This window comes from Lacerta agilis, chromosome 10 (assembly GCF_009819535.1).
Source record: "Lacerta agilis isolate rLacAgi1 chromosome 10, rLacAgi1.pri, whole genome shotgun sequence".
NCBI lineage: Eukaryota > Metazoa > Chordata > Lepidosauria > Squamata > Lacertidae > Lacerta > Lacerta agilis.
This window is the reverse complement of record NC_046321.1, coordinates 25,442,835-25,469,740: the sequence shown is the minus strand read 5'-3', so window position 1 is coordinate 25,469,740 and position 26,906 is coordinate 25,442,835. Positions and strand designations below refer to the sequence as shown.

The following is a 26,906-nucleotide window of genomic DNA, read 5'->3' as shown; positions in this document are numbered from 1 at the left end:
AACTAGGATGAATCCTTCAGTGTTCATATGGGAGTTGTCTCTGGGGTACCTCAGGGCTCTACGTTTGAATACCTCTTGCCACCTATGGGATCTCCCTACCAGGGTTCCCAACTACTGCAGTTTGCCTCCCCTTTAGGCAAATAAGTGGCACACTTGGCTTCACTGTCCAGCCCTCTGTATGACAGGAGAATAAGCAAACAGTTTCCTCTTCTCCAAGAAATCTTTGTTCTCTCCTCTTAGTCACACCTCTTAAGGTACTGATACACTGCCACAGTCAGCGAAAGGTTAAGCACATTTAACTTTATTAGGTAACTTGAAAACATGGATGTCTCGGGTTATTACTGGTACAAATCTTCTTCTCATGTAATTCAGCTTTGTTATAATATTTCCTGCATCCCTTTAGCAATGGTAATGACCTTTCCTCCCATTCCCCAAAGCCTAACCTCTCATTTTCTCTCTCTAATCCTCCACCCCCAACTGCCAAACCCCCAACTGCCTTTCAAGGTTGTTCCCCCTCCTTTTAGAATGCCAACTAGCTCCGCCTCCCAGGGAACACCTACCTAACATGGGAGTGATAGGTTAACCCATGATGAACTTGAATCATCAGCAGGCATTATTCCGCTACAGTGGCCACCCCCATATCCCGTGGCAACAGATCCCAAAGTTTACCTCTGTCAGGTGTTGGCTCTCCAAATGTTGCCAAATGACAACTCCCACCATCCCTGTCTACCACTGCCATTCTTGCCAGGGCTGATGGCAATTGTGGTTCAACAACATCTGGAGGGCCAATGATTCCCTGGACCTGCTATATCTGTTTCGGGGGGGGGGGGAGGGAAAGATTTATCCTAGCATCTCCTCTCTGCAACCATCAGCACGCTTCCTTCCTTGCCTCTACCACTGAATGACACACACACAAATGACTTCAGTTAGCAACTGGCAATTAATTAATTACCGATGTGTCACCGCTGTGCACAAGAATCAGGTGGCATAAACATGCCTTGGAACCAACACTCGAGGGAAGGATTTTTATTTTCTGCAAACGCTTCACTCTCAGCGACCTCAATGCAGGCCCACCTGAGATCACCATGCAATGTAGATCACTTCAGACTGTGGTATTAATTTCCTGGACTAAGCTTCCAGGCCTTGTGTCAACGGGATCTAGCAGAAACAAGCTGGGAGGATGACCCTCTTGCATGCCTGCCGGGCAGCCCACCAAACAATCACACGCCCGCAACAAACACGACTATATTTTATTTATTAAGTTTTAATGCAGCTAAAAAGCTTTCGATATTCTAGCAAAACATCAAGGCGACACTTTAATGGGAAAGCTGAAAGAAAATAATAACAGCAGCAGCAGCAGCTCCTCCTATCAGCCTCTGTGCCATGGAGAGTTTCCATCCGCAAGACATAGATGGGCCAGTCTCTGAAGGACCTTTGTGGTCGGGACAGGAAGCAAACAGCCTGAGGGGGACTCACAGAACTTTTGTGCCAATTTGTGGGGAGAGCCAATCCGCTTCTGAAGCTCACGGAAGGAAGTGGCGTTCTACTTGATGCGGTAGAGGACCTTGCGCTGCATGCGATGCTGGATCTCGCCACGGCGCATCATGAGTTGCAGCACTTTGTAGATGGCATGCTCAGGGTATTTCTGGGAAGCAGGCGAGAGAGCAGGAAGAGAGTCTGTGAGGCCCACTGTTTGTTTTATTTCACAAAATGCATATGCCGCTCGGTCGGTTGTTTTTTTTAAAGAAAACAACTCACAACCTTCAAAGTGGTTTACGAAAAGGATAAAACAATGAAATTATAATTTTTTTAAAGAACTATTTAAAATCAATGGTAGGATTAAAAAACAAAAACAAAACACTTGTCAATATTCTACATGTCTGCATAGGCTTGCCTGTAGTGGGAGTCAAAATATGGTTACCAGATTTCCCCCCCCCCCCAGGAATCTGGGGACACTCGCACCTCTGTTTAAATAGCCTCCCCCCCAGCCAGTGGATTGGCTGGCTGGAACTTTGACATGGCCAGGACCTCCGGTGCTGCTTGCTGCCATGGCGCCCACCATGTTGCCTTACCGGAAGTCCCCAGGCATAAATCCGAGGACATTAATTAAAATCCGGGGACAATCTGGGGACAGATTTTGTCTGGGGACAATTGGTGAATCCGAAGACTGTCTCCGGGAACGTCTGGTAACCCTACGCCAAAAAGCACCCCTACGCCAAAAAGCACACAATGAAGGCACCTGTCTGATATCAACAGGCAGGGAGTTCCAAAGTGTAAGTGCTGCCACACTAAGATATCAGTTACAGTGGTACCTTGGTACTCGAATTGCTTGGCTCCCAAACAAATCGGCTCCTGAATGCTGCAAACCCAAAAGTAAGTGTTCCAGTTTGTGAACGTTTTTCGGAAGCCGAACATCCAATGCGGCTTTTGCTTGAGTGCAGGAAGCTCCTATAGCCAATCGGAAGCCGAGCCTTGGTTTTCGAACTGTTCTGGGAGTCGAACAGATTCCTGGAACGGATTAAGTTCGAGAACCAAGGTACCACTGTACTTTCAAATATGGGGAGAGTGGAACCTGTGACAGCACCAGTTCCACAGGTCAAAGTAGTCAGGTGGACATATATGGAATGAGGAGATCTCGCAGGTAGACTGGACCCAAGCTGAAAAACAATCGCTGAACTGGGGTGGGGGTGGGGATGTTGGATGAATTAAGAGGCCAGCTCCTGGGTAAAGTTATCATGCAGGATGTCCAAATTAGTGTCTGCTCTAGCAGAGAAGCTTTGCTTCTGAGATGCAACAAGAACACAGTGCTGGGTTTGAATGGAAAAGTGGAGTGGGTGAGGCAGAGAAGGTCAAAAGCTGCTTCTTCTTTTCATTCCCACTCTGTGCTATTTATGTATTGTGGGTCTATGGTCATTCCCAGTGTGGTCAATCCAGCTCAAGTAACTTGAGAGAGCAGAGAAGGGTCAGAGCTGGATGTGGCAGTGGTAGTGTGCATGGCTGCATCCTCAATGGCGAGAAGCAAGGCTCCAGCGATAGCTCTACAGCCCTCTTGCACATAGAAGCCACATCCTCGTGTGGGGACAGTCACGCCTTATTCCCCTCCTCCTTCCTTCAAAAGAGCGCAGAGCCCCTTCATGCGCTTCCTAGTTGGTCTCCTATGCAGGCAGCTTACAGGGCTGCCCCTGCTTCACTTCAGCAGCAGAATTGCATCCCTCATGTGCCCTTCAGAGCATTATCCCCAACAGCTTGCCAAAGATGGCACGCTCAGAGGCAAATCAAAATGGCGAGTGTGGTCAGCTGTTCAACCTCACCCCAGGGCTTGCTGTGGGTGAACAGCTCATGAGAAAGCTGCCCTACAGTCCCCATGGGTGCCATAGCAGCTTTTCCAGAACCTTTCCTTACTGGGCAATGATACATGGCATTGTGGCCTCAGCCTGCAAGTAGACGTCATGCAATCTGTTTAGGGGGTGCGGGAGCTTTGGCTTTCCAAAAGCAGAAATGTTGGCTTGTCCCCATGGAGATGAAGTGAACAGACCCCTCTTAACCTGCTTCAGAGATGACTTGCAGCGTCGGAAGCAAGGTGAGAACTTAAAGAAAAGCTTTTGGATCAGTCCTGTTCTCTTAGCGGCCAATCAGATTCCTCTGGGAATCTCATAAGCAGGGCACAAGGGTAACAGGTGTGAGTGAAGAGCCCTCAACTGCGTTAGGTGTGTTAAGTGTCTGGTGTTAACAAGAAAAGAAGGGAGTCAATTCTAGGCTTGGTTATAGTAAACCTCAAGCAGGTGGGTAGGTCAGGTAGAAAATCCTTGAGTGTAAAGTGTTATTGTTTCAGAAAACACATACTTCAGATCTTTCAGCACCATGAAGAAACCGTGAAAACAGCTAGGAAGTGTTTGTTTTTTAAATAAATATCCCCCAGTCTGTTGCTCTTCAACGAAGGTGGATAAGGAGATAAGATGTGTGTACTTATCTCTATTTATAGAATATAAATATCCTTTCATAAAATACCAGGGCAGTTGTACAGCAATGTAAAACCATTAAGAGCAGTACAAAAGTTTCTCTTCAATGGAAGTAGTAGTCCACAAGGGCTCTAGCTCAGGCCTGCGCAACTTGTAACCTCAACAAAGCCAAATTTCTGAAGTGCACACCAGGGCTGGATAGCATCTCATGATACTGCAACCCTTGGCTTAAAACAATTTTTACTGCCTTTGAAGGAACGCAAACAGGTCGCGTGTGGCTTGGTAGGTTGCAAATTCTGCCAGCCTCTCCCAGGTTTGCCATGAATTGCCTGACCCACTGAACTCACTTGCTTCACGAAATCCTGGATGATGCTGTGTTCGGATACTTGGGAGCCAATGGCAAAGCGACGCTTGAGCTGCTTTTCAATGCGCGACAGCATCTCCTGGTCCTCCTGGGTAGTAAAACCCTCCACGCCTAGAGAAGAGATTTAAATGCAGTTCTCTTTACAGAAGCTTAAATGCAAAAATCTGTGGGCACCACTGCACCCCCCTAGTTAACACTGTACATTGTAGGGGTATAGTGCATCTACATGCAAAACGTACCAGGTTCAATCCTCAGCATCTCCAAATAGGGGCTGGGAATGTTCCCTGCCTGAAACCCTGCTGGCCTGTGGCCTCTGGAACGTCGTCCAGAAGGGAAAGTGGCCTGGCCTAAACCCACCTTATAAATCAATGGCACAGGCTACTGACTGCCTTTTCCACTGGAAAGAGCACATTTTGTATCTTTCCAACAAGACGATGTATACCCAAACACTTCCAGAGGACACGGGTGTTGTGCAAGTGTGCTGCCGTTTTGTTGTCTCACCTGAGAGGCTGCCCGACATGGCAGCATCGAGCGTAGACACCTGGAAGAGCCGCAGGGCTTCATCGACATCTGCTTCCGTGGCAAAAGGCTGGAGCTTCATCTTGCTGAGGGACTCTGCAATCCGCACAATGGCCTCCAGCTGCCTGCATGGCAGAAATGAAACATCATACACCGTCGTACCTTGGATCCCGAACACCTTGCGAGTTGTATGTTTTGGGTCCCGGATGCCGCAAACCCAGAAGTGAATGGTTCCGGTTTGTGAACGTTCTTTGGAACCTGAACGTCCAACACGACTTCTGCAGCTTCCAAACGTTTTTGAAGTCAAACAGACTTCCGGAATGGTTTCCATTCGACTTCCGAGATATCACTTTATATATCTCGAAGAGGAAAGAAATGAAAGTTATCACAGCAAGGGAAATGGAAACTTACGGAGGCAAAGGTAAAGGTAAAGGGACCCCTGACCATCAGGTCCAGTTGTGTCCGACTCTGGGGTTGCGGCGCTCATCTCGCTCTATAGGCCGAGGGAGCCAGTGTTTGTCCGCAGACAGCTTCCGGGTCATGTGGCCAGCATGACAAAGCCGCTTCTGGTGAACCAGAGCAGCGCACGGGAACGCCGTTTACCTTCCCGCTGGAGCGGTCCCTATTTATCTACTTGCACTTTGATGTGCTTTCGAACTGCTAGGTGGGCAGGAGCTGGGACCAAGCAACGGGAGCTCACCCCATGGCAGGGATTCGAACCACCGACCTTCTGATCAGCAAGCCCTAGACTCTGTGGTTTAACCCACAGCGCCACCTGGTACCCATTTATGGAGGCAAAGCCTCAATCAAATGCTGGGAATAAGTAGAAGAAACACTTGCTAGAAATTGCAATTGTTAACAGGAGGGTAGAAATTGCCCTTAAGCCTAGACATGTTGCCCTTCAAATGCACATCTATACAAAGTAGGAAAATAAAGCAGCTATATGACAAGAAAGAAGGGACCCAATCCTATGCTTTCCATTGAGATTTCTATGTGCAGGGATTTGTTTTTATTTTTTTTAATTGTAGAGGATCTGCATTGCAACTGGTCAAGAGATTACGGGAGCAGTTAACCCAGCAATGTATGGGAAGGCTACAGGTTTCCCATTCCTGTGCCAAGAACATTCAGTCATGAAACACTTTCTACACACTTGAGGTCTGGAGAGGTGCAACATTACCATCTCAACAAAAACTAGGCCAGGCAGAGAACAAAGCCTCACATAACCAACTCTCCCTTCTCATCAGCACATGGTCCCATTTCATGGCCCAGGCCAAGCCCAACCGATCAGGCAAGCTTCCTGAAGAGGACCTTCATAGAGCCTCTGTGCCCCCACTCGATCCAAGCAGCCGGCAAGGATACACATCTGTCATCCAACGCAACTTCCCTGAGAAAGATCTGACCATCTTGTCTCAACAGTACATCTGTCGACTTCCGGCGAGGCAAAATGGCGATCGGCACGGATCCGAGGAGCTCTTGAAGGCGGTCAGCGCCAGCAGAGCCTCCCGACCGGTTTCCGTGCCGCCAGGACCGCCGCCGCCGCCACGCCGCCACGCAATTACCGGGAGCTGCCGGGGGAGACCACCGGAGCCCCCCCGACGGGCCCGCGAGAGCGGGAACACCCGACCACCGGCAGGACAGGGCTCCGAGGCCTAGCGGCCTGGGAGCGACCTAGCGGCCTGGGAGCGCCCTAGCACAACCAGCCCCGCGAAGCGCCAGCGCACCGGGGGCTGAGGAAAGGCCGAAGAGGGCTGAAAAAGGAAGCCGCATCCCCGCAACTGCTGCCGCCGCCACAGCCACTCCCCCCCCAGGAAAAGAAAGGTGGGAGAGGGCCCTTTCCCACCCCCACCACCCCGAACCCAAGGGAAGGGGGGAAAAACCGGGGGGGGAGCCCCGACTCCCTACCGCTGCCGCCGCCGCCGCCACGTCGCCGGGCTCCCGCAACCCAGAGAAGAAAAAGCCCTAACTCTGCGGCCCAACACCACAGCCGCCGCCGAGGGAAGGGAGAGGTAGGCAGAAGAAGGGCACGGAGGAAAACAGGCCCGGCCGGAGCCTACCTCCCCAACGACCGTTGCAATAAAAGAAGGGAAGGGGAAGAAAGGAAAAAAAAAAAAAAGAAGGCCTGAGCCCAGAGGGAGGCCTTCTGGAAGGACACCACGTCTTGGAGGGGTTTTTAAAAATTTTTTTTATTTTTTTTTATATTTTTTTTTACTTTTTACCCTTTACTTTTTACCTTTTGCTGTTTTTTCTTATTAAAGAAAGGAAGAAAAGAGGGAAAATCCCCCCCCTTGATCTTTTTTATTGTTTCTTTCTTTTCCCCCTTCTTCCCCCCCCCCTTTTCCCCCCTCTCTCGCTATCACGGGGGGGGGTTGAGAAAGAAGGGGTGGATAAATAAACAGAACCCCCCCATTCTTCTTTAGCTTCTATAGGGAAGAAGAAAGGGGGGGAAAGGAAAATAAAAAAAACCCTTCCCCTCTAATATATATATATATATAAATTTTTTTAACTTCATTTTTTATACATATATATATTTTTATTAAGCTCCCCCCCTTTTGTTTTTTGTTTTTTTAAATTCTTCTTTGTCCTTTTTTGCCCCCCTTTTTTGTCCTTTCTTTTTAAACCCATACACACACACACACACACCCATCTTCCCCCCCTCTTTCAATTTTTTCAATTTTTTCTCTCTTTCCCCTCCCCCTCCCTAAATCCATTTTCGTTCTTACTGTCTGTCTATTTGTTTGCTTACTTACTCGACCCCTACTCCTTCTCCTTTCCCTCCCCTCATTCCCCTCCCCTCTTTAAGTAAAGGGAGGGGCAAATTAAATTAAATAAAATAAATAAATAAAAAGCCACCCCCACCTCCCTATACCTCTAACCCCCCTTCCCCCCTCTTTCTTCAATCAAAACCAAAACAATCCTACTTCACCCCCTCCTTACCCATACCTCCCATCCCACCCTCTACTTCCCAACCCAACCCTGGTGCTCCAGCCTCCTTTTCTTTCCCTCTCCCCTTTTCTTCTCCACTCTCCTTAAATCAACCCCCCTCTCTAGACTGCATTTCAGCCTGTCTTTAAGAGGGGAGTCTCGTCCCCCCCAATCCCCCCTAAGATAAAACCCTTACTCTATAGTAATCACAACCCCCCCCCCAAAAAAACCCTAACCACTGAACTCTCCCACCCTCCTGCGAACCCCTCATCTGCCGGCCTACCCATTTGTCTATTTACCTGCTCCCCGAAAAGACGCCACCACTGAGGTGACTACAGAAACCCCAGAGAATTTCTTAAGACACAGCTAAGAAGCAACACAAATGGCCGCCTAACCTGAACGCTCTGCCAAAGCCACCAATCAACAACGCCCGATCAGCTCAACAACCCAGCAATACCCAGGAACCACCAACACCACAACTCCTAACCGCAACACGCCATACTCCAAGAGGACACGAAGCAGACCTCAAGGCAAAACCACCAGGGAGACTAAAATGGCACCAACCAGAGAGACAGCAAACAATGCTGTGACCACAACAACACCCCCCCGAGATGACAACAACCTAATAACGAAACAAGACCTAAGGGAAATGGAAGCGAGACTAGCAGAAAAACTAACAGAAAAATTAGCAGAAAAAATGGAGGCCGCAATGGCTCCCCTAAAGGGACTAATCAATGATCTAACCTCTAAAGTGAAAGCCCTAGAAAACAAGAACCAAATGCAAGAAAGAACAATAACACAATACCAGGAGAAGTACGCACAAATGGAAAAGAGAATAAACGAACTGGAAAGAGAAAACACAGAAATGAGAATCAAGCAAGCAGACCTCGAAGACCGAAACAGACGCTGCAACATCAGATTCCGCAATTTCCCTGAGAATACAGATGAGAAAAGTCCAGCAGAACTAATTATAAACTGGTTGAAAAATACAATCCCAGGCCTGAAGCTTGAGACAGACGATCTGGAGAGGGCACACAGAGCCCTAAGAGCTAGGCCGAAACCCAACGCCCCCCCAAGGGACATCATCGTGTGCTTTGCACGCTACAAAAAGAAAGAAGAGATATGGAACAACCTCAGAAAATCAACCAACCTCCGATACAAAGACAACCGCATATTTGTCTTTCAGGACCTATCCCAGGATACCCTAAACCGGAGAAAAAACCTACGCCCATGCACCCAACGTCTCCAACAAGAAGGGATCAAGTACCGATGGGGCTTCCCCTTCCGCCTCATTGTAACAACCAACACAGCACAATACATGGCTACCAACAAGAATGAAGCTCAGCAACTAATGGAAAACCTCGGACTCGATCTTCCACCGGAATGGCAACAGGAAGACCCGTCAAGCAACAGCCACAATCACGATGATGAAACAACAGAAAACGAATGGACAACAGTTAAGAAGAAAAAGAAGCAAGAGAAGCGGAACAACAATAAGTATCGATACAAACAACTGCAGACATACACAGACTCATCCCACCGAAGACTCAGCACAAGAACCCGGACCAAGACCAACCAAGCCAACACTTCACAGCGGAACGACCCTACAACCAGCAGCAACGACTGAATGAGGTAACCGGAAGACAACCCAAACTGCAGGACTGGTGATTCCCCCCCTCTCCCCCCTCCCTCCCAAGCCATAAATGCTGCTAACACCATCAACACCCCCCAAAACCATACCCCACAGAAATCCCCACCCCAACACCAGTCCAGACAACCCCAACCACACACCCCATCACCCAACAACTTACAACCCACACCTCCATCAACCCCCCACCCTACAATAGGGGGGGAACAACAACAACAACTCCAACCCCCATAACACAACCCAAATCCAGACTAAAATCTGATACCTAATCAGCACAATGGTGGCACCAGAGCGTACCAATACACACCCACCCACCCTAACACACCAATAATGTTGCTACCAACACTGGTAGCACTGCTTCTGAACCTTATACACATCATTGGCGTCACAAAGACGCTCCACACCGTCTCACTGGACACCCCTTATCGCAAACGACAAGGGGGACGGCCTGTCCCTGAACATGGCCCTCCACACCAGCTGAGACCCAGGACCAACCGGCTAAACGCCAAAGAGTCCAAAATACCCCAAACAAACACCTATATGACTACATATAGGAATCCCTCTTCAACCTATCCCCCACTCTCTAACCCAAACCTACTTCTAAGCCCACTAGCCCTCCCCCCACCACACCCTAAGTCAGCGCAACCCCACAGGTTCACTAAACAACACAAAGTGAGAGACAGAGGACAACCCAGACGGGTTGGCAAGGAATCTATACACAACAGAGAAGCAAGATGGCTAACTTAAAAGCAATCACATTAAATGTGAGGGGGTTGGGAAACCCCATCAAAAGAAAACGCATCACCTCATACATAAATACCATGAGACCACACATCACCTTCCTACAAGAAATACACAACCCACCCAAAGGGAGCAAACTCCTGAGCGACCCCCGCTTTAATCAACAGTGGGTGGCAAATGGTTCAGGAAAAGCCCGTGGCGTAGCAATAATACTCAGCAGAGACCTGAACTTCAATGCCACAACAGTCCTAAAAGACAAAAAAGGCAGATTCGTCTTCATCAAAGGAACATTGGATGGCAAAACTAAATTGACAATTGGCTCCATATATGCCCCAAACTCAAAACAATTAGAATTCCTCCAAAAAACGCTAAACAGGTTTCTCTCCTTCTCTGAAGGGGAAGCAATCCTAGGAGGCGACCTCAACCTAAATTTGAAGGGCATATCCCTAAAAAACACCCACCCCACAACCTCATGGACAGCCTTCCTCAAAAAACCCCCCCCAACAATTAGGGACTCTTACAAATTACTGAAAATGTTAAAAAGCAGGGGTCTATACGACATCTGGAGTGAGCAAAATCCAAGAGATAATAGCCATACATTCCAATCTGGACGCCATGGCACAATGTCCAGATTGGACAGCATCCTGCTCACACAGGGTCTGATCCCTCTAGTGGAATCAACGAAAATAGGCAGCATCAAAATCACTGACCATGCCCCAGTAGAAGTCACCATTAAAATAGGAGAAGAAACACAAACCACCCCATCATGGTCCTTCAGTCCCACCCTAACTACAAACAAACAAATTAGAGAGAGTCTCACAAAAACCCTCCAAAACTACTTCAAGGAAAACGATGTAGATAACATAAAAACACCCCTCCTGTGGGACGCAATGAAAGCAGTCACCAGAGGAGCTTGCATAAAAGAGAAAGCACTCCTTAAAAAACAAACCACCTCTAAAATTAACAACTTAGAACAAGACATCAATAATCTTTCATCACGATACAAACAAACAGGATCTAAAAAACTCCTTCAACTCATAGAACAAAAAAGAAGAGAAATAGACTCCCTAGAAATCAACAAAACAATGATCAACATTCTATACTCAAAACAGCGCTTCTATGAATACGGAGGGAAAAACTCCAGACTATTAGCAAATAGATGTAGGAAAAAAACACTTAAAACAAGAATACACTGCATCACCAAAAAAGGTGGCAACACGACATTTTCCCCCAAAGAAATAATTGCAGAATTTGCAAAATTCTACTCTGATCTATACACCTCCCGTAACCCACCTGAGAACGAAATCAAAAAATTCCTAACAGAGACGAACATACCTACTCTAACTAATGAGGAACAAGAATATATGGACAGTCCCATCACCCCAGAGGAAATAGACACAATCCTCAAAAACTTAAAACCACACAAAGCTCCAGGCCCAGATGGCTTCACAGCAGAATTCTATAAGAAATTCAAAGAACCCCTGATGCCCTACATGACACGCCTCTTTAATGACATCATGAAAGGAGGGCCCATCCCCAAAACCTGGACCCTCTCCAAAATAGTCTCCATCCCAAAACCAATGAAGGACAGCCTCAAGGTAGAATCATACCGCCCAATTTCATTAATAAACCAAGACTACAAAATATTCACATCAATCTTGGCCAACCGCCTGAAAAAATTCTTATCCAAGCTAATAGCTCCAGACCAAACTGGCTTCGTCCCTGGTCGCAATATTACAGACCCCATCAGGAAACTACTGAACCTAATGGAACACAGCAAGGCAACTAAACTCCCATTAACAATTATGTCCCTAGACATCCTCAAAGCTTTTGATTGCCTAGAATGGAAATACCTATCAGCAGTACTAACTAGCATGAAATTTGGCCCCTACTTCCTACAAACCATCAACCAAATATACTCCCAAGCCTCAGCAAAATGCAGAATTAATAATATGGACTCAAATACCATAACAATCCAAAGAGGCACAAAACAAGGGTGCCCACTATCTCCCTTCCTATTTATCCTGGCGCTGGAACCCCTAGCAATCCGAATCCGAGCAGCCGCAGACATCAAAGGGGTAGAAATAAAAGGCAGAACCTATAAACTAGGACTCTTTGCAGATGACCTAATGGTCACAACACCAGATCCCTCGAACACAGCACCCTCCCTGATCAGAGAACTCAACACATTTGCAACGGTTTCAGGCCTACAAGTAAACTTTGAAAAATCGGAAGCCATGTGCTTTAACACCCCACCCTACATCCAAAGAGAACTCACTAACACCACCAAGATAAAACTCTGCCACACCAAGTTCAGATACCTAGGAGTACAAATAACCAAAAACCTTAACAAATTATACCTCCACAACTACAAACCCCAATGGCAACAGATAAACAAAGACTTAAAGAGATGGAACAACATGAAGTTCACTCTCTCAGACAAAATAGCCATGATCAAAATGATCATCCTTCCAAAACTAACCTATCTATTCCAAACCCTCCCAATCTGGATACCCCCAACCCAACTCCGCAAATGGCAAAGAAAACTACAATCCTTCATCTTCTCACACAAAAAACCAAGAATATACACCAAATACCTACACCTCCCCACCGCAGAAGGAGGATGGGGAATCCCCAATATAGAAGCATACTACAGAGCCAACCAAATACGCCATATAATCCCATACATATTAGAAGATGAGACAAAACAATGGATACACCTAGAAAGGGACACAATTGAGAATATCTGCACCACAGCATACCCATTCCTCCCAAACAAACTAAGGAAAATCCCCACAACACTTAATAGATACACACAAACCATGTTCAAAGCATGGAAAGCAGAAACAGGCAAACTATCCCCAACCCCATCCCCACTAATTCCCCTGACCTACCACCCACTATTCCACAAAGCAGCACAAAACCTCCAAACCAAAACCTGGCAATCCAAAGGACTATATCGCCTACTAGACTTTTACAAAAATAACAAACCTCTGTCAACACAAGAAATACAGGACAAACTAGAAGACATCCAAATGCCCTGGTTAACACAACACCAATTACATGCCATATTAAACAATCCAACAGTAAAATCAGCAGCAACCAGACCCCTGACAACCTTTGAAAACCTCATCTTAATGACAAAGGGAAGTGATAGAGGGCTTGTATCCGCAATTTATAAAATACTACTCAAAAACTCCACGAACACCCTAGACACAATCAAAAAACAATGGGAGGATGACATAGGATACGAAATCAACCCCACCCAATGGACCAGAATGTGGTCTAAACCCCCCTTTAAATCCATATCAACAAAAAGAAGAGAACTCACCCTAAAACTAACCTACAGATGGTATCTAACGCCTAGAAAATTAGCGCTAATACGCCCAGGAACCTCACCGAAATGCTGGAGAGGGTGCACCTCCACAGGCACATACTTCCACATGTGGTGGGAGTGCCCCAAAATCCAAACATTCTGGATAACAACCACACGAGAAATATGTAAAATAACCAAGCAAGTGTTAGAAATCACCCCAGAATTGATCTTACTAAACATCTTCCAAGACAATAATGTCCACTTACAACACAAAGAACTCATAACCCATCTACTCTCAGCATCCAGAAACATCATAACCAGACACTGGAAAGACCTGTCAGGAGTGAACATGGACCAATGGTACCAAGCAGTATGGGAAACAGCCCTACTAGAAAAACTAACCAGTAAACTGAAACTGACACGGGGACAAACTGAAGAAGACACCTTCACCCCGGTATGGTTCCCCTTCATCACATACACAGCCCAACAAGACAATGACAAAAATCTACCGACAGCATACAAATCAATATGGCTAACCTGACCCAAAATACCCACCAACCCCACTCACACAGGAAACCAAAGATCACCACAGCCAACCACAAACGAACAACCACATCCCAAGCCAACTCCGACCTCTCTCACCACCAAACGAGCACAAGCAAACAACAGAGAACCTACATAAACAATGCTGACACCAAACCCTACTCATATCAAGTAAAAAAAAGAAACACAGTCACCCCATCCTACCTACCTCCCCGTCCCACCCACCCCTTCCCCCCTTTCTTTTCTAATGTCTCACCAACACTGACTTATAAAAATGTTATATGAAAAAACTTGAGAGAGACATTGTACCACCTTTGAAAATCTTTAATAAAAAAAAAAAAAAAACAGTACATCTGTCCTGGCTTCACGCTAGGGAGCCTGCAAAGAACAAGAGGCCTCCTAGGCAGCCATCCTTTCATTCCTTCCCATTCCTCACAGACACCTGCTGCCACCTCACCTGACCGTAATGGGGATGCTGGATCGACGGTCGCTTTCCCTCTCGTGCTGGCGGGCTCCGCTGCGCATGAGGATGTAGCGGTTCTTCAGCTTCTCTGCAGCCTCGGCAGAAAGACGAGGGCCGCACTTCCTGCAGAGGACATTGCAGGGCTTAATAAATCAGAAGGAGCACCGAACTCGCACAATTCTACTAGAGGCTCCCCTACCAACTGGCTCCGCCACAGATCTCCCCCAGTCTCACCCATCTGGAAGAGTCTCCATCCCATTCAAACCCCGAGCTAGAAACAGCTTTACATTTTTGAGAGCAGATTTTTGGAGATCTAATCCAGCTTTCCCCACAGCATCCCCAATGACTCAGCACTGTCATTAAACTCAGAAGCACTACCCAAAACAGCTAAGCGGAAGCCCAAATTCCAGAAACCGAAGTTTGAACTGCAAGTTATAAAGGTTATGCTGGAGCAATATGCCTTCACATAGTTCTGGAAGACTTGGCCTTGTGGTTTGTGGGATACGGCCCTTGACAGCAGAATGCAAAGTGATGAGGAATGACAGTGGAAATGTTGGGAGGGTTAGGAATGGGGGACAGTGGTGGTATCAATATCTGTTCAATGGCACACCCTCCGTTTGCTTTAGAGCAACAAAACTCTGAGCTTTTAAAAGCTAAGGTGGACAAGGCTTTTTAGCATTGTGACATTCACAACTATTCAGGCTGCTTTTAGTTAAAGAGGGCATGGAGAGCAAGAAAGGGGCACATTACAACTAGCTAGGTCTCAGCCCACCACACAGCTTGTTTAGAAGCGCTTGCCATCCTTCCCAGGTGACGGTGTTACAATTTCTCAATTGACTCACGCTCGGCAGTAGGCAATCAGCTTCTTCAGCTTGTTCAGCTCAATCTCCCCCTCCACAGCTTGGGTCTGGGTCAGAGCACTCACATGCAGAGACATCACGTGCTTGGCCAGTATCTGTGGATACAGCACAGAGCAGGAGGGGTTGGAAGCACGAAGCACACCAAACAGGAGTCTTTTAAACGTGCAGGAAACATATGGCCAGCAAAGAATTCATTTAAACAAATGCAGGCTAGCCTCTAACAATGGCTCTGCCCTGCCTTAGTCCTCAGTTATTATCTATCCTTTAGGAAGCAGTCTGAGTTTACAGCTTGCTCTGCAGCCTTGCAAATAAAATCATCTTGTGCAGGCAGACTGCACAATATTCCCATGCCAGAGGCTGAGAGGTTGTGTGGCCTCATCGAGCAGCAAACCATTCTGGGGCAGTTATGGGACTTGAAGCACAAGATTTGTTCAGATTGGTGTTTGGATTTCAGCTTCCCAGCCTGTGGAAATGCTAAATCCTATCAAGGACGTTATGCTACCTAGGAGGGCAAGCCGATCAGAAAACATACACTGTTGGGGTCAAGGGCCTACTCCATCCTCCGGAAGTGCTCTGCCATGGCAAACGCATGAAAAGCAGGGCCATGCCTGGAGATACAGTCCCTCTTCTGCTATTATGAGGTAGTTGGTTTCCCGGGCAGGCAGCCCTACAGTGCCTTCCCTGTACACAGAGCTACCCAGCCCACCTACCATATCTCTTTCCTCATTGTGCTCGTCCTTGACAATGAAGATCATGTCAAATCGGGAAAGGATGGTGGGCATGAAGTCTATGTTCTCCTCGCCTTTAGTTTCATCCCAGCGACCGAAGACAGAGTTGGCAGCTGCCAACACGGAGCAGCGCGAGTTTAGGGTGGTCGTGATACCGGCCTGTGTGAGCGCACCGAGGCGAAGAGGGGAAAAGGCACGTCAGCAGGAATCCAAAGCATGACAGTAAATAATGCAAAATCAATGGGTACGTAAACCCACGTGCCAGTACTGAATGCAGACCAGGCCCATAGGGTGAAGGTTCATCCTTGAAGCCACTTTTGAAACTCATCAGCTCTTTTTCTTTTGCATGCCAGTGAGAAGAAATTAACCCCGCTTCTATGGGCCCTTGCCATTTAAAAGCCAAATCAGACATCCGAGTTTAAGCGTAAGACTCACAGGCTGAAGATACTTAAAGGAAGCAGGTGGGACACCATGCCTAAAAGGTTGGCAACAGAGCTCACCTTGGCGATGGAGATGGTTTGCTGCTCCATCGCTTCATGGATAGCCACTCTGTCATCCTCACGCATCTATAGAAACAAAAAAAAGGGGGGGTTAGGGGGTGGGAGGAGAGAGGAGAAACAGAATCCAGAAAAATTATGGAGTCATGTTTCTCGTAAGAATGGAAGAGAGCATCAAGCAGCCTACACTATTTCCTGCTCTTTCAGGCATGGGCAACTGATGCAAATTGCTACCCTGTCTCCCCCTCCTTGAGGGCCGCACTACAATATTTTTATTTATCCATTAACCAGTGCTGGAGGCAAACTACCAACTTTTAAACTTCAGAATGCAAACCTTTCATGTAACAAAAGAATCTAGACGGCATATGATCAACATTTTGAAAAACTTTTACCTCAGGATTGTAACCATTTGCCCACAATCCTAATGGTTTTATTGGGGGGGGGGGGGCAGATGACCGCTTAGTATCTGCTTATAGTATGCATTACTTAATATATATTAATACACTGTCCTGCTCTCATCTTTTTGTGGCATCCCCAAAGCTAACCGGTTCCCGGTTGCTTTGGACTAAAATTCCCATCAGCCCCAGCCAACACGTTCAATGGCCAGAGTTGATGGGAGATGTGATCCGCAGCATCTGGAGGGCTCTACATTGGAGAAAGTTGGTGTACTAGGAGACCTGCTTCAACCACTGAACATATGGTAATGTGGAATTTTGCTGGCACACCCCATTCGTACCTTGTCAAACTCATCAATGCAAACCACTCCCCCATCAGCCAGCACCATGGCTCCTCCTTCCATGAAGAAACTCCGTGAAGATGGGTCTCTGATCACAGAAGCTGTCAGGCCAGCTGCACTGCTGCCTTTCCCAGAGGTGTACACCTGAAGGAGAAAGAAAGAGAAAAAGAGAAAGAGAAAGAGAGAGAGAGAGAGAGAGAGAGAGAGAGAGAGAGAGAGAGAGAGAGAGAGAGAGATGCATGTCATGTCAGATGCATACACTCTGCAGCCCAGTTTATGGAAAAACTGGTGTAACCCAATAATGTGGGAAACAGATAAATCTCAAAGGGGGAGATCATCCTGAGTCAAGGCCCTACCATGGAGATGGGCCTTCTATGTACACCCCACTCTGAATCCTGGCAGGAACTGCAAGGAAAGCCCCCACCCCCAATGAAATTTCTGAATTGTCTATTATGGGGTCAGGAAGGTTCTCCTGTAGATATTTGGGGTCTGGGCCGTACAAGGCTTTATAATCAAGCCCAGTAGCATACAGGCAGCTGGTGGAGAACTATTAAGATAGGTGGTCCATGATCCCATATAATTTCCCCAGTTAATAAACCTGGCAGCCATATTCTGCACTTGCTATAGCTTCTGTTTTCAATGGCAGCGTGCATAGAGTATATTGCAACAATCCAAACGAGGTCCCTAGAGCAGAGATTACTGACAGCAGTAACCCACGCCCATGAAAGATCAATTTGAATGCATTTTTTATATATACATAGGTTATATTCTTGTGAATACAGTTGGGTAGTTCTGATGCATTGTGTGGCTATTTCTTTTTGCTGCAATAAAGCAGTACAGATTTTTCTATTTTTAATCCCAAAATGGCAATATGCAGGACACTTACCCCAATGGGTGAACATCTTTCTACAAACTTCAGCAGCTGGGACTTGGCTGTACCTGGGTCTCCCAACATGAGCATATTAATATCCCCTCTGCGGGTCAACCCATCTGGAAGCCTGTAGAGTGAAGCCAGAGAGAGAAGGAGAGGTGGTGAGCTCATTTCTTAGTAACAATAATAATAATAATAATAATAATAATAATAATAATAATAATAATTTTATTTATACCCCGCCCTTCCCAGCCAGAAAACCGGGCTCAGGGCGGCTAACATCAATTAAAATCACAGCAAGAAACATAAAAACGATCAATTTAAAATAACAGATTAAAATACAAATTTAAAAATTCAATTAAAACTGCAGTAGCCACATTTTGGCTCCACCTGTCAGCACTCACCACCCGAGTTTGCTATTAGGAAAAGAGTTGATGTATTTTGAAAAGCAGCTGCCAAGAGCTTCAAGGCCATTGGGAAGGAGTGGCACCTTCTTCCATTCCACCTTACCAAGTTATTGGCATTAAATTAGCCACAGATGCTTGTGCTATCATTTGATTGGCTTGTTAATGCATTATGTCCCAAGTTACTGAGTGGAAGTTTTGAGTACTAAGCCAGGAACTGCCCAGGTCAACTAGAGACATCCTCAGTGAAGAAGGCATGTGGCCAACATGGCCTTTATTTCATTTTAATATACTTCTGGTATGCCTCGCCCCTACTCGACAGGAATAGTCATGACACACATTGGACACAAATGCAACTGTTAAATGGGCTGCTCTCCTTCAACATGGAAGGAGGGAGACATGGAAGGACACTTTCTTCTAACTCCCGTTCTGTTCTCCCTTCATGCCAATTGCCAATACCTCTTCCGAGAGCCTCCAAAGAGCATGCAGGCAAGAGCCTTCTTGATATCACTGCTTCCATAGATGGAGGGAGCAATACTCTTGGCAACCGTTTCGTAAATATTGGGCATGGAAGTGAGTCGTCGAAAGTCCTCTTCTTCCTGAGGAGTCACAGAACTACTGACACTACGTCCTAGAGGAGAGAATACATAAACACTCAGGACACTCGATTTTAAATTATTTTAAGCATTCACTGCAATGTCACAGTAGTCCCCATTTTTTACATTTCCCCCATCCCAAACATTACCATTTCTTTCTGTACACTTAGAAGAACTCCATCCCTCTTTCACAAAGCAGAGGACACATCCCCAGAAGAATAGGGGTGGAGAAGTTTTATTTATTTAATAACATTCTATACGGCTTAGTTGTAAATAAAACCTCTAAGTGGTTTACAAAGTATCTAATATACACATTAAAAATGTCAATGGAAGTCAAAGACTAGAATGAAGTTGTTGGTTTTTTTAAAAAAAATAAATAAAATCAAAATATAAATAAAATCCACAGTTAAATACTATATACATTGCAAGCAAAAAGTAGATTATGGTGCATGTTAACTTCACGTTTGATTAGGCCTGCCTAGTAAAAAAAATTAAATAAAATTTAGCAAGACCCAGAAAGAGAACAGAAGAGCAGGAGTTGCCACACTAAAAGGCAGATTCCTTACAAGTGCAGAATGAACATGATGTGGCACTTTTAAAAGTGCCACTTCCACAGATGGATGTGTTCGATTAGACATATACATGTCTGCTCCTGTTTATTCTACCAAGTTATTTGCATTCAATACCCACAGATCTTGAATTTACAAATCAAACTGATAGCACTTCTATGTGCCACATTAACAAATTAGCACAGCGGGACAGAGTTTGAGTAGTGAGACAGGAATTTCCTGGGTTAACGTGAGGTTAGGTTGCCTCTCAGCCACAACACCAAAGGACTGCTCTTCAAATCAAAGCATTCCTGAGCAGGTGGTTCAAGTTCACAAGAACGCAAACTGGGCAGGACAATACTAAGAATCAGAAACAAAGGAGCAGGGTTTTCCAAAAAGCAGCGTTACCTGAGCCTTCCGTGTCCACTTGGATTCCCACCACACGGATGTAAGAGCTCCGTATGCCCACGCCAACATTGTCCCGGCCCTTGTTCTTCATGAGGCCAGATTTCTTGATTGAGTAGATGCCCATGATGGTCACTCTGTTCCCAGGGACAACCTTGTCACATAAATACCTGGAAAAAAACCCAAATTATTAGCATAAGCAAGGAGGGAAAGAAAAGTGGAACTATAAGATTGCCTTTTGTTTCCTCTTGAATGACAAAAAGCTTACCAAGTACGCATGCCTCAAATATTGCAGAGTTGGCCCAGGAGGCAAAATTTTGTCATTTTTATGTTGCTTTTCCATTGTACATCTTTATCTTTAGAATGCTCACAGTGGTTAACAAGCAGCCAAGAATGCTCTAACTGTTTTCAACACAGGTGGGTAGCCGTGTTGGTCTGCCATAGTCGAAACAAAATAGGAAATTCTTTCCAGTAGCACCTTAGAGACCAACTGAGTTTGTTCTTGGTATGAGCTTTCGTGTGCATGCACACTTTCCTATTTTGTTTTCAACACATGCACATAAGCAAGATGGCAATCGCTGTGTTCCTGCATCATTCAGCTGGTGGGTGGTTCACCCAGTGTACCAGCTGGGAACTGGACTAGAAAAATAAGTCTTTGGGTTCCTTCCAAATTTGTTAAATAGCTTTACAGTGCAGTCCTATTTATGCCTACTCACAAGTAAGACCCAGCCAGTTCACTGGAACTTACTCCCAGATAAGTGTGCGTAGGATTGCAGTTTTAAATAAATATGAACAGGGCCATTCCTGTGGCCCACCTACGTTCTCATGTCTTCAGGAACCACCATTAACTAACAACCCATACCCCAAAAGTACACAGAAGGTGTTAAAGAACTGGCACCTTCTTTTACCCAATTTTGTAGAGCCAGAGGACACTGCAACCGACTCAAATGTTCGATGTAGCCATTCTTATGACAGGTTCAGCATAGGCAGCTGTCTTACATCAGCATCAGATCATTTGATCCACCTAGATTACTGCCTACACCAAGGATTAGGAACCTGCGACCCCACTAGATACTGTTTATTTAATATTTCTAGGAGTATTTATAGACCAGCCCTCATATAAATACCAGGGTAATACACAGCAAAATTCACAAAAAACCCCAAAAGCATCATATACCATAAAACAATGCAGAATTATCATAAAAATGACTGGTTCAGCTTTCGATACAAACTCTCATCAGTCCCAGCCAGCATGGGAACCAGTCGGGGTTGATGGGAGTTATAGTACGTCATCTGGATGGCCAGAGCTTAGCCATCCCTGGTCTACACTGATTGCCATCAGCTGTCCAGGCTTTCAGATAGGGCACTTTCCCCATCACCTGCTATCTGAACTTTTTTCCTGGAGGTGCCTAGGGGGTTGAACCTACGAGCTTTTGATTGCAGAGTGTTTGTTCTACCACTGAGAAATAAACCCCTCTTCCTAACAACAAAGTTCCCTGTCTAAATCAGCTGATGGAAGTCGTCACCTGTCGCAGTAAAGCTGCATGTGCCTGGGCATCTCCCCATGGGGGACAGCATCTGGCGACTCCTGGAGCTTCAGGGTCTGGAAATCCACACATTTGCACTTGTCTGGAACAATGAAGTATGGGTCCAAAGGGCACTTTGTTAGGCCTGCCTGTTCCCTGAAAAGGGGAGGGGGGGGGAGAGAGAAGAAAATGGGTGCAAGGAAGATGGGAGCAGATTGTACATTAGAGTTTTTATTTATACTTTTCAAATTTATACATTTTATTAATTCTACAATCATTTTAACGTTTCAAAGTTTGACTTCCTTCGCCCCCTTTCTGCAGTTCCTTAAATTGATTTTTTTAATATCTTCTGCATATCCAAATTCATTTGATTTGCTCATTTGATGATCTACTTTAAATATAAACTGCAGGTTATTACAATAATCCTGCCAATGTTTTCATCTGTTCGCAATTGATCTGTAAATATTCAATAATTATCTTGATTTCTTATTCTTCCAGTGAGTTTTGCTATTTCTGCATACAGTCATACCTCGAGTTGCGTACGCTCCATGTTGCGTACGTTCGACTTACGGACCTCCGCGACCCGGAAGTCCTCCCCGGAGCGCATGTGACTCACGGATGCGCAAAAACGCGCAAACTTCCGGGTTTTTGAGGGGCGTTCGTGTTAAGCATGCCCATGTTACGTAGGTCCTTTCTGAGAACACGGGACAATTGTATTTCCCATGAAGGAGGTATCAAAAATCTTAGGAAGAGGGCAGGAAACCTTAAGCAAAACTAAGGTTGCAGTCTTACGGCTGCCTACTTGAGAACAAGATCCATTTAACTCAAGTGTGATTAACGTCTGCCATAAAACAAATGACAGGGGCTGCAATCCAACCTTCCCCTGGGGCATGCATGTACTGAGTGAAGGCATCCCTTCGCTTGCATCTCCTGGCCATAGCTGTCAACTTTTCCCTTTTCTTGCGAGGAATCCTATTCGGAATAAGGGAATTTCCCTTTAAAAAAGGGGGAAAGTGGACAGCTATGCTCCTGGCTCAGCCCGATGACTAAAAGTATCCCGACCAGCAAACCCCCAAAGTGGGGCACTCTGGGGCTGGGCCAGACTGAGAGCCACTAGATCCTGAGCTGCTCTCACAGCTGATCTGCCTGGTCCCCCCCCCCCACCTTTCATCTGCTGTGGGTGGCCTGATTGTGCCTCTGCAGAGCCTTGGTAGTGCAAAGTTTAGATTGCTCTGTAAGACTGCAGAAACTCATACTTGGTTTCATGGCAGTAAGCTCCACTAAATCCCAGTGTCCTGAGAGCAAGCTCCAAATAATGTATACTTGTATACATGTGGCTGGGCATCTGCAGGGTTGCACTGCAGAAGGATTTTGCACGTGAGATGGGGCAGACAAACAAGGGAAGAGATGCGCTGGGAAAGGGACTTTCAGCCTTACGTGCTGCATTTCCGAGGAAGAGCATATCCTTCCAGGCCAGGGCGCAAGGCAATGTTGGGGATGATGTTTCGGCACGTGCGACACTGGATGGTGATCCTGGTGGCTTTAGCTCTCACAGCAGTTGCAGCAATGATGATTCCTGGGATCTTCACCAGATGAGACATCTGCTCCGACTGCAAAGCAAGCAGGAGGGAAACACAGCTGTGAACAAGCTCCAAAGGAAACAGCTGCAAACTGCACTCCAAAGTGTTCAGAGCCAAATGCAGTAAATCCACAAATCCCAATTTCTCTCCCCCTGTACCTAACAAAATCAGTTTTTAAAAACTCGGAAGTGTTCCCGTTTCTAAATGCAGGTAGGTAAACGGGGAAATAAAGCCAAGAATGCAAATCAAAACATTTAATGAATGTACACAATGTGCCTAACGTACTCCGACTACAGAATATGGTTTTTATATGATTTTATTTTCGAAGCTGAGAATTGTGGAAGATTTGGACATAGGCATGAAAATTTCCAGGGGCAGCTTCCTATGTGAACTTAAGGATTGCTTTCTCCCTGCCAACACAGAGAGAGGGAACCATCAAACTTCCTGGGTCAAGCAAATGAGAGGTGGCTACCACCTTTTTCTTGTTTACAAGGCTTATGGATGCAGAGGGGACCCACATTGCTTTTGGCTTTGCGAAACTATTGCTTGTCACCCACTTTTACTAACTCGCTAGCAAGACCATGTGTTGTTTTTTTCAAAGGGCTTCTTCAAATTTAAATGCTCTACTGCAGCTTCTCCTCTTCAGCCTATCATAGTGAATCCATCCAGCTCACCTTGAGACTGCGGATATTGGCTGGATTGGCATCCGACCTCAGCATGACTTGAATGTCTTGAAGAGTCTCCTCTCCCGTTGGACGAGGGCGTGTTATTTCATCAGCCACCTCCTTTGCCGCTTCCTCTAGCTGAGAAAAAGAATGGTGCTGCTCAGAACATCAGAAGCCAATGGCTATCACTCCCTTTGTTAGCAAGCTCAGGTGGTAAGTGTCAACAGAAATGAAGCCAGTAAGAAATATGAGGGAGGTATCAGCACGCTTGGGTGAACCCCAAGGTAAGCAGAAGTACATTGGGCAGGGGCAAAAAGCCCAAGACTACCAAAGGAGAATTGAGCATGCTAAGTGATGGCTGAATGACAAAAAAGAAAAAGAATGGGGGGGGCGGCAATGGAACAGAGGAGGGCATAACTGACCAGCAATGTTTTGTTTCAGGTCCCCCTTGGGGAGAGCCAGAATGGTGGAGTGGTTATACTCGGACCTGTGAGACCAGGGTTCAAATCTCTACTTGGCCATGAGACTCATTGGGTGACCTCAGGCCAGTAACCAACTCTCAGCCTAGCCAACCTCACAGAGTTGTTGTGAGGATAATATGGAGAAGGGCAGTGGAGAATAAAGCATGCCACCTTGATCTCCTTGGAGGAAACGTGGGATATAATATGTAATAACAAAAATAATAAATCAATGCTGCCCATGTTCATCTGACTGCAACCCACTATTTCTGTCTCCCGGCCCTTCTCACCCTTGCCCCATACATACCAGCTGCAGGTGCTCAGCAGGCTGCTTGAACAGGTAGTCTGCCAGGTCCTCATCAAAGCTTGCCAAGTCCTCCATCTCCACCTCAATCCAGTACTCCCCCAGGTTGTAATGCCGCTTAAGCTCATCTCTTAATATGGGGAGGGGGGGGCAAGTTTAGTTTGGCAGGACCTCAAAGTGACAAGCTCACACCCTAATACACACTAACATTCTACTGTGTTCATGTTCCTTTCTTTTTGTTATTTGACCTTGAGAACTTTGCAAAGGGGTAGTAGCCATGTTAGCCTCTTGCAGTGAAAACAATCCAAGAGTCTTGTGACAGTTTGTCGGATGGCTCATGCCACCCTAAGGTGCCATAAGACCCTGAGAACTTTGCCACAGGACAACCTATAAATACTGTAAACAGAGCCATGTTAATCCCAGCCAGTAATATATTCAAAGCACAATACATTAAAAGCACAATTCTACACTTATCTACTCAGGAGTTAAGTCCTACTAAGTTCAAAGAGGGGCCTACTCCTAGATAAGTAGTTATTGCATTACAGCCTTCAAGTTAAATGGGTACAAAAAAGGGGAAGAAGGCACCTGTATTTGAAGGTGAAGCCAGTCCGGTCTGTTCCAACCCGATACTGTCTTAAAAACTCTTTGAAACGTTTCTGCAGCTGGGACTTTCGGACTTGCCCCTCATCAGCTACTGGGTCCCCACCGAAGCTGTCACTGTAGAAGATGCCAGGGTCATCAAAACCAGACATGGCGATTCCCTGTACAGAAAAAGGAAGGAGCTGTAAAGAAGCAAGAAAAAAAGGGGGGGAAAGAGACCAGGGCACGGGTTGGCATCTAAGACCTAAACCAAACCACAGTAGAATGCCCAGAAAGATAAAAAGTGCATCTGAGCATGTACAAAGCCAAGGTGCAACAGTCAGTTGCACTTTTACTTTTTTGCGTGTTCTTTCAAAAAGTCAGATTCTGACATTGCCAGGCCATCAATAGGACAAGAAGTTCCGAATATGAAGACAATACAGTTAGGGAGCAAGGGGCCACTTCCCCGGCCTTGCATCCGACATCCCAGAGGTAAAACCTACTTACTTTCCCCCCACTAAAAAAAAACAATCGACAGCCGCTTCCCCCTCCCCGCCCTCCCGGCCTGACCCACCTGCTTCTCCAGCCACAAACTCGATTCCCGGGAAAAACAAACTTCCGCCCCCTCGGCGCGAAAAGAACGCCAGACGTTTTCGCGGCAAAAAAAAAAAAAGTAACCCGCCTATTGTCACGCACCGCTCGCTCCCATTGGGCCAAAGGGCCTAAGAGCTTCGTGATTGGTTTCAGGCGCAAGCAGCTTAACCCCGCCTTCTCCGATCGGGAGGAAGCGACGTCGGTAGGCGCCGAAGCCGATTGGATGAAGGAGAAATGAGACCACGCCTCTTCGCCTGCTTTTTTCTTTAATGAAATGACTAAGCTGCTGTTGGAGAAGGTTTTGGCGCCAAAAGCCTTGAACGGAGCGGAAAAGATGCAGAAGGCGGAAAGGCTTAAGATGGCGGCTGCCAGGACGGCGGCGTGGAGAGGTGTGGGTGGGCTGCTGTCCTGTAGTTGTCCCCACCAGCACCACGTCCCCTTCGTATGCATAGAAGGTCCCCAGGCACCCCACGCTCACCCACAACATTGGCACAGCGGCTTCTTTTGATTGTAAAAAACTGTGTGGGAAATCAGAAGTCTAAATAGGCGGCGCTTTCCTCTGCATAGAGGAAATTGCATTGTGCGGAGATGCACCCTGTGCCGGACTTACGTATAAGCTAAACAAGCGATAGCCCCCAAAAAAATTAAAGGAAAAAAAACCTGGATGTACATTTCCAAAATATAATATTTTTTTAAAAACCCTACATACAGCAACAGTGTTTGGTGTAGTGTAGGCTCCTATGATGTAAGTAATACGCCCCACCTGCCAGCCTGCTCCCTAAAATATAACTGGTTTGCTCGTTTCTATATATTTCTACGTTTACGTGCGCTGCTCTGGTTTGCCAGAAGCGGCTTAGTCATGCTGGCCACATGACCCGGAAGCTGTCTGCGGACAAACACTGGCTCCCTTGGCCTATAGAGCAAGATGAGCACCGCAACTCCAGAGTCGTCTGCGACTGGACCTAACGGTCATTGGTACCTTTACATTTACCTATATATAGGGTGCCTAGATTCTGCATGGACTGGTTGCATGGCAACATGTGCAAATGGCTTTAGATACCTTTTAGGTCCATAAATTAC

General features: G+C 46.3%; 1 protein-coding gene across 1 annotated transcript; it reads right to left on the bottom strand.

Annotated features, from left to right (window-relative positions):
- Window positions 1-1,238: 1,238 nt before the first annotated feature.
- On the bottom strand, window positions 1,239-25,872 carry MCM5 (minichromosome maintenance complex component 5). Its single transcript, XM_033162140.1, has 17 exons — window positions 25,807-25,872; window positions 25,239-25,414; window positions 24,657-24,783; window positions 23,901-24,029; window positions 23,084-23,256; window positions 21,647-21,802; window positions 20,124-20,290; window positions 19,031-19,202; window positions 18,183-18,294; window positions 17,297-17,440; window positions 16,564-16,629; window positions 16,046-16,222; window positions 15,318-15,430; window positions 14,470-14,598; window positions 4,825-4,967; window positions 4,307-4,434; window positions 1,239-1,645 (listed from the first exon to the last, which is right to left on the bottom strand). Exons 2-17 carry the CDS (start codon window positions 25,403-25,405, stop codon window positions 1,544-1,546), a joined length of 2,205 nt encoding a protein of 734 aa, XP_033018031.1. The 5' UTR covers window positions 25,406-25,414; window positions 25,807-25,872; the 3' UTR covers window positions 1,239-1,543.
- Between the last annotated feature and the right edge of the window lie 1,034 nt (window positions 25,873-26,906).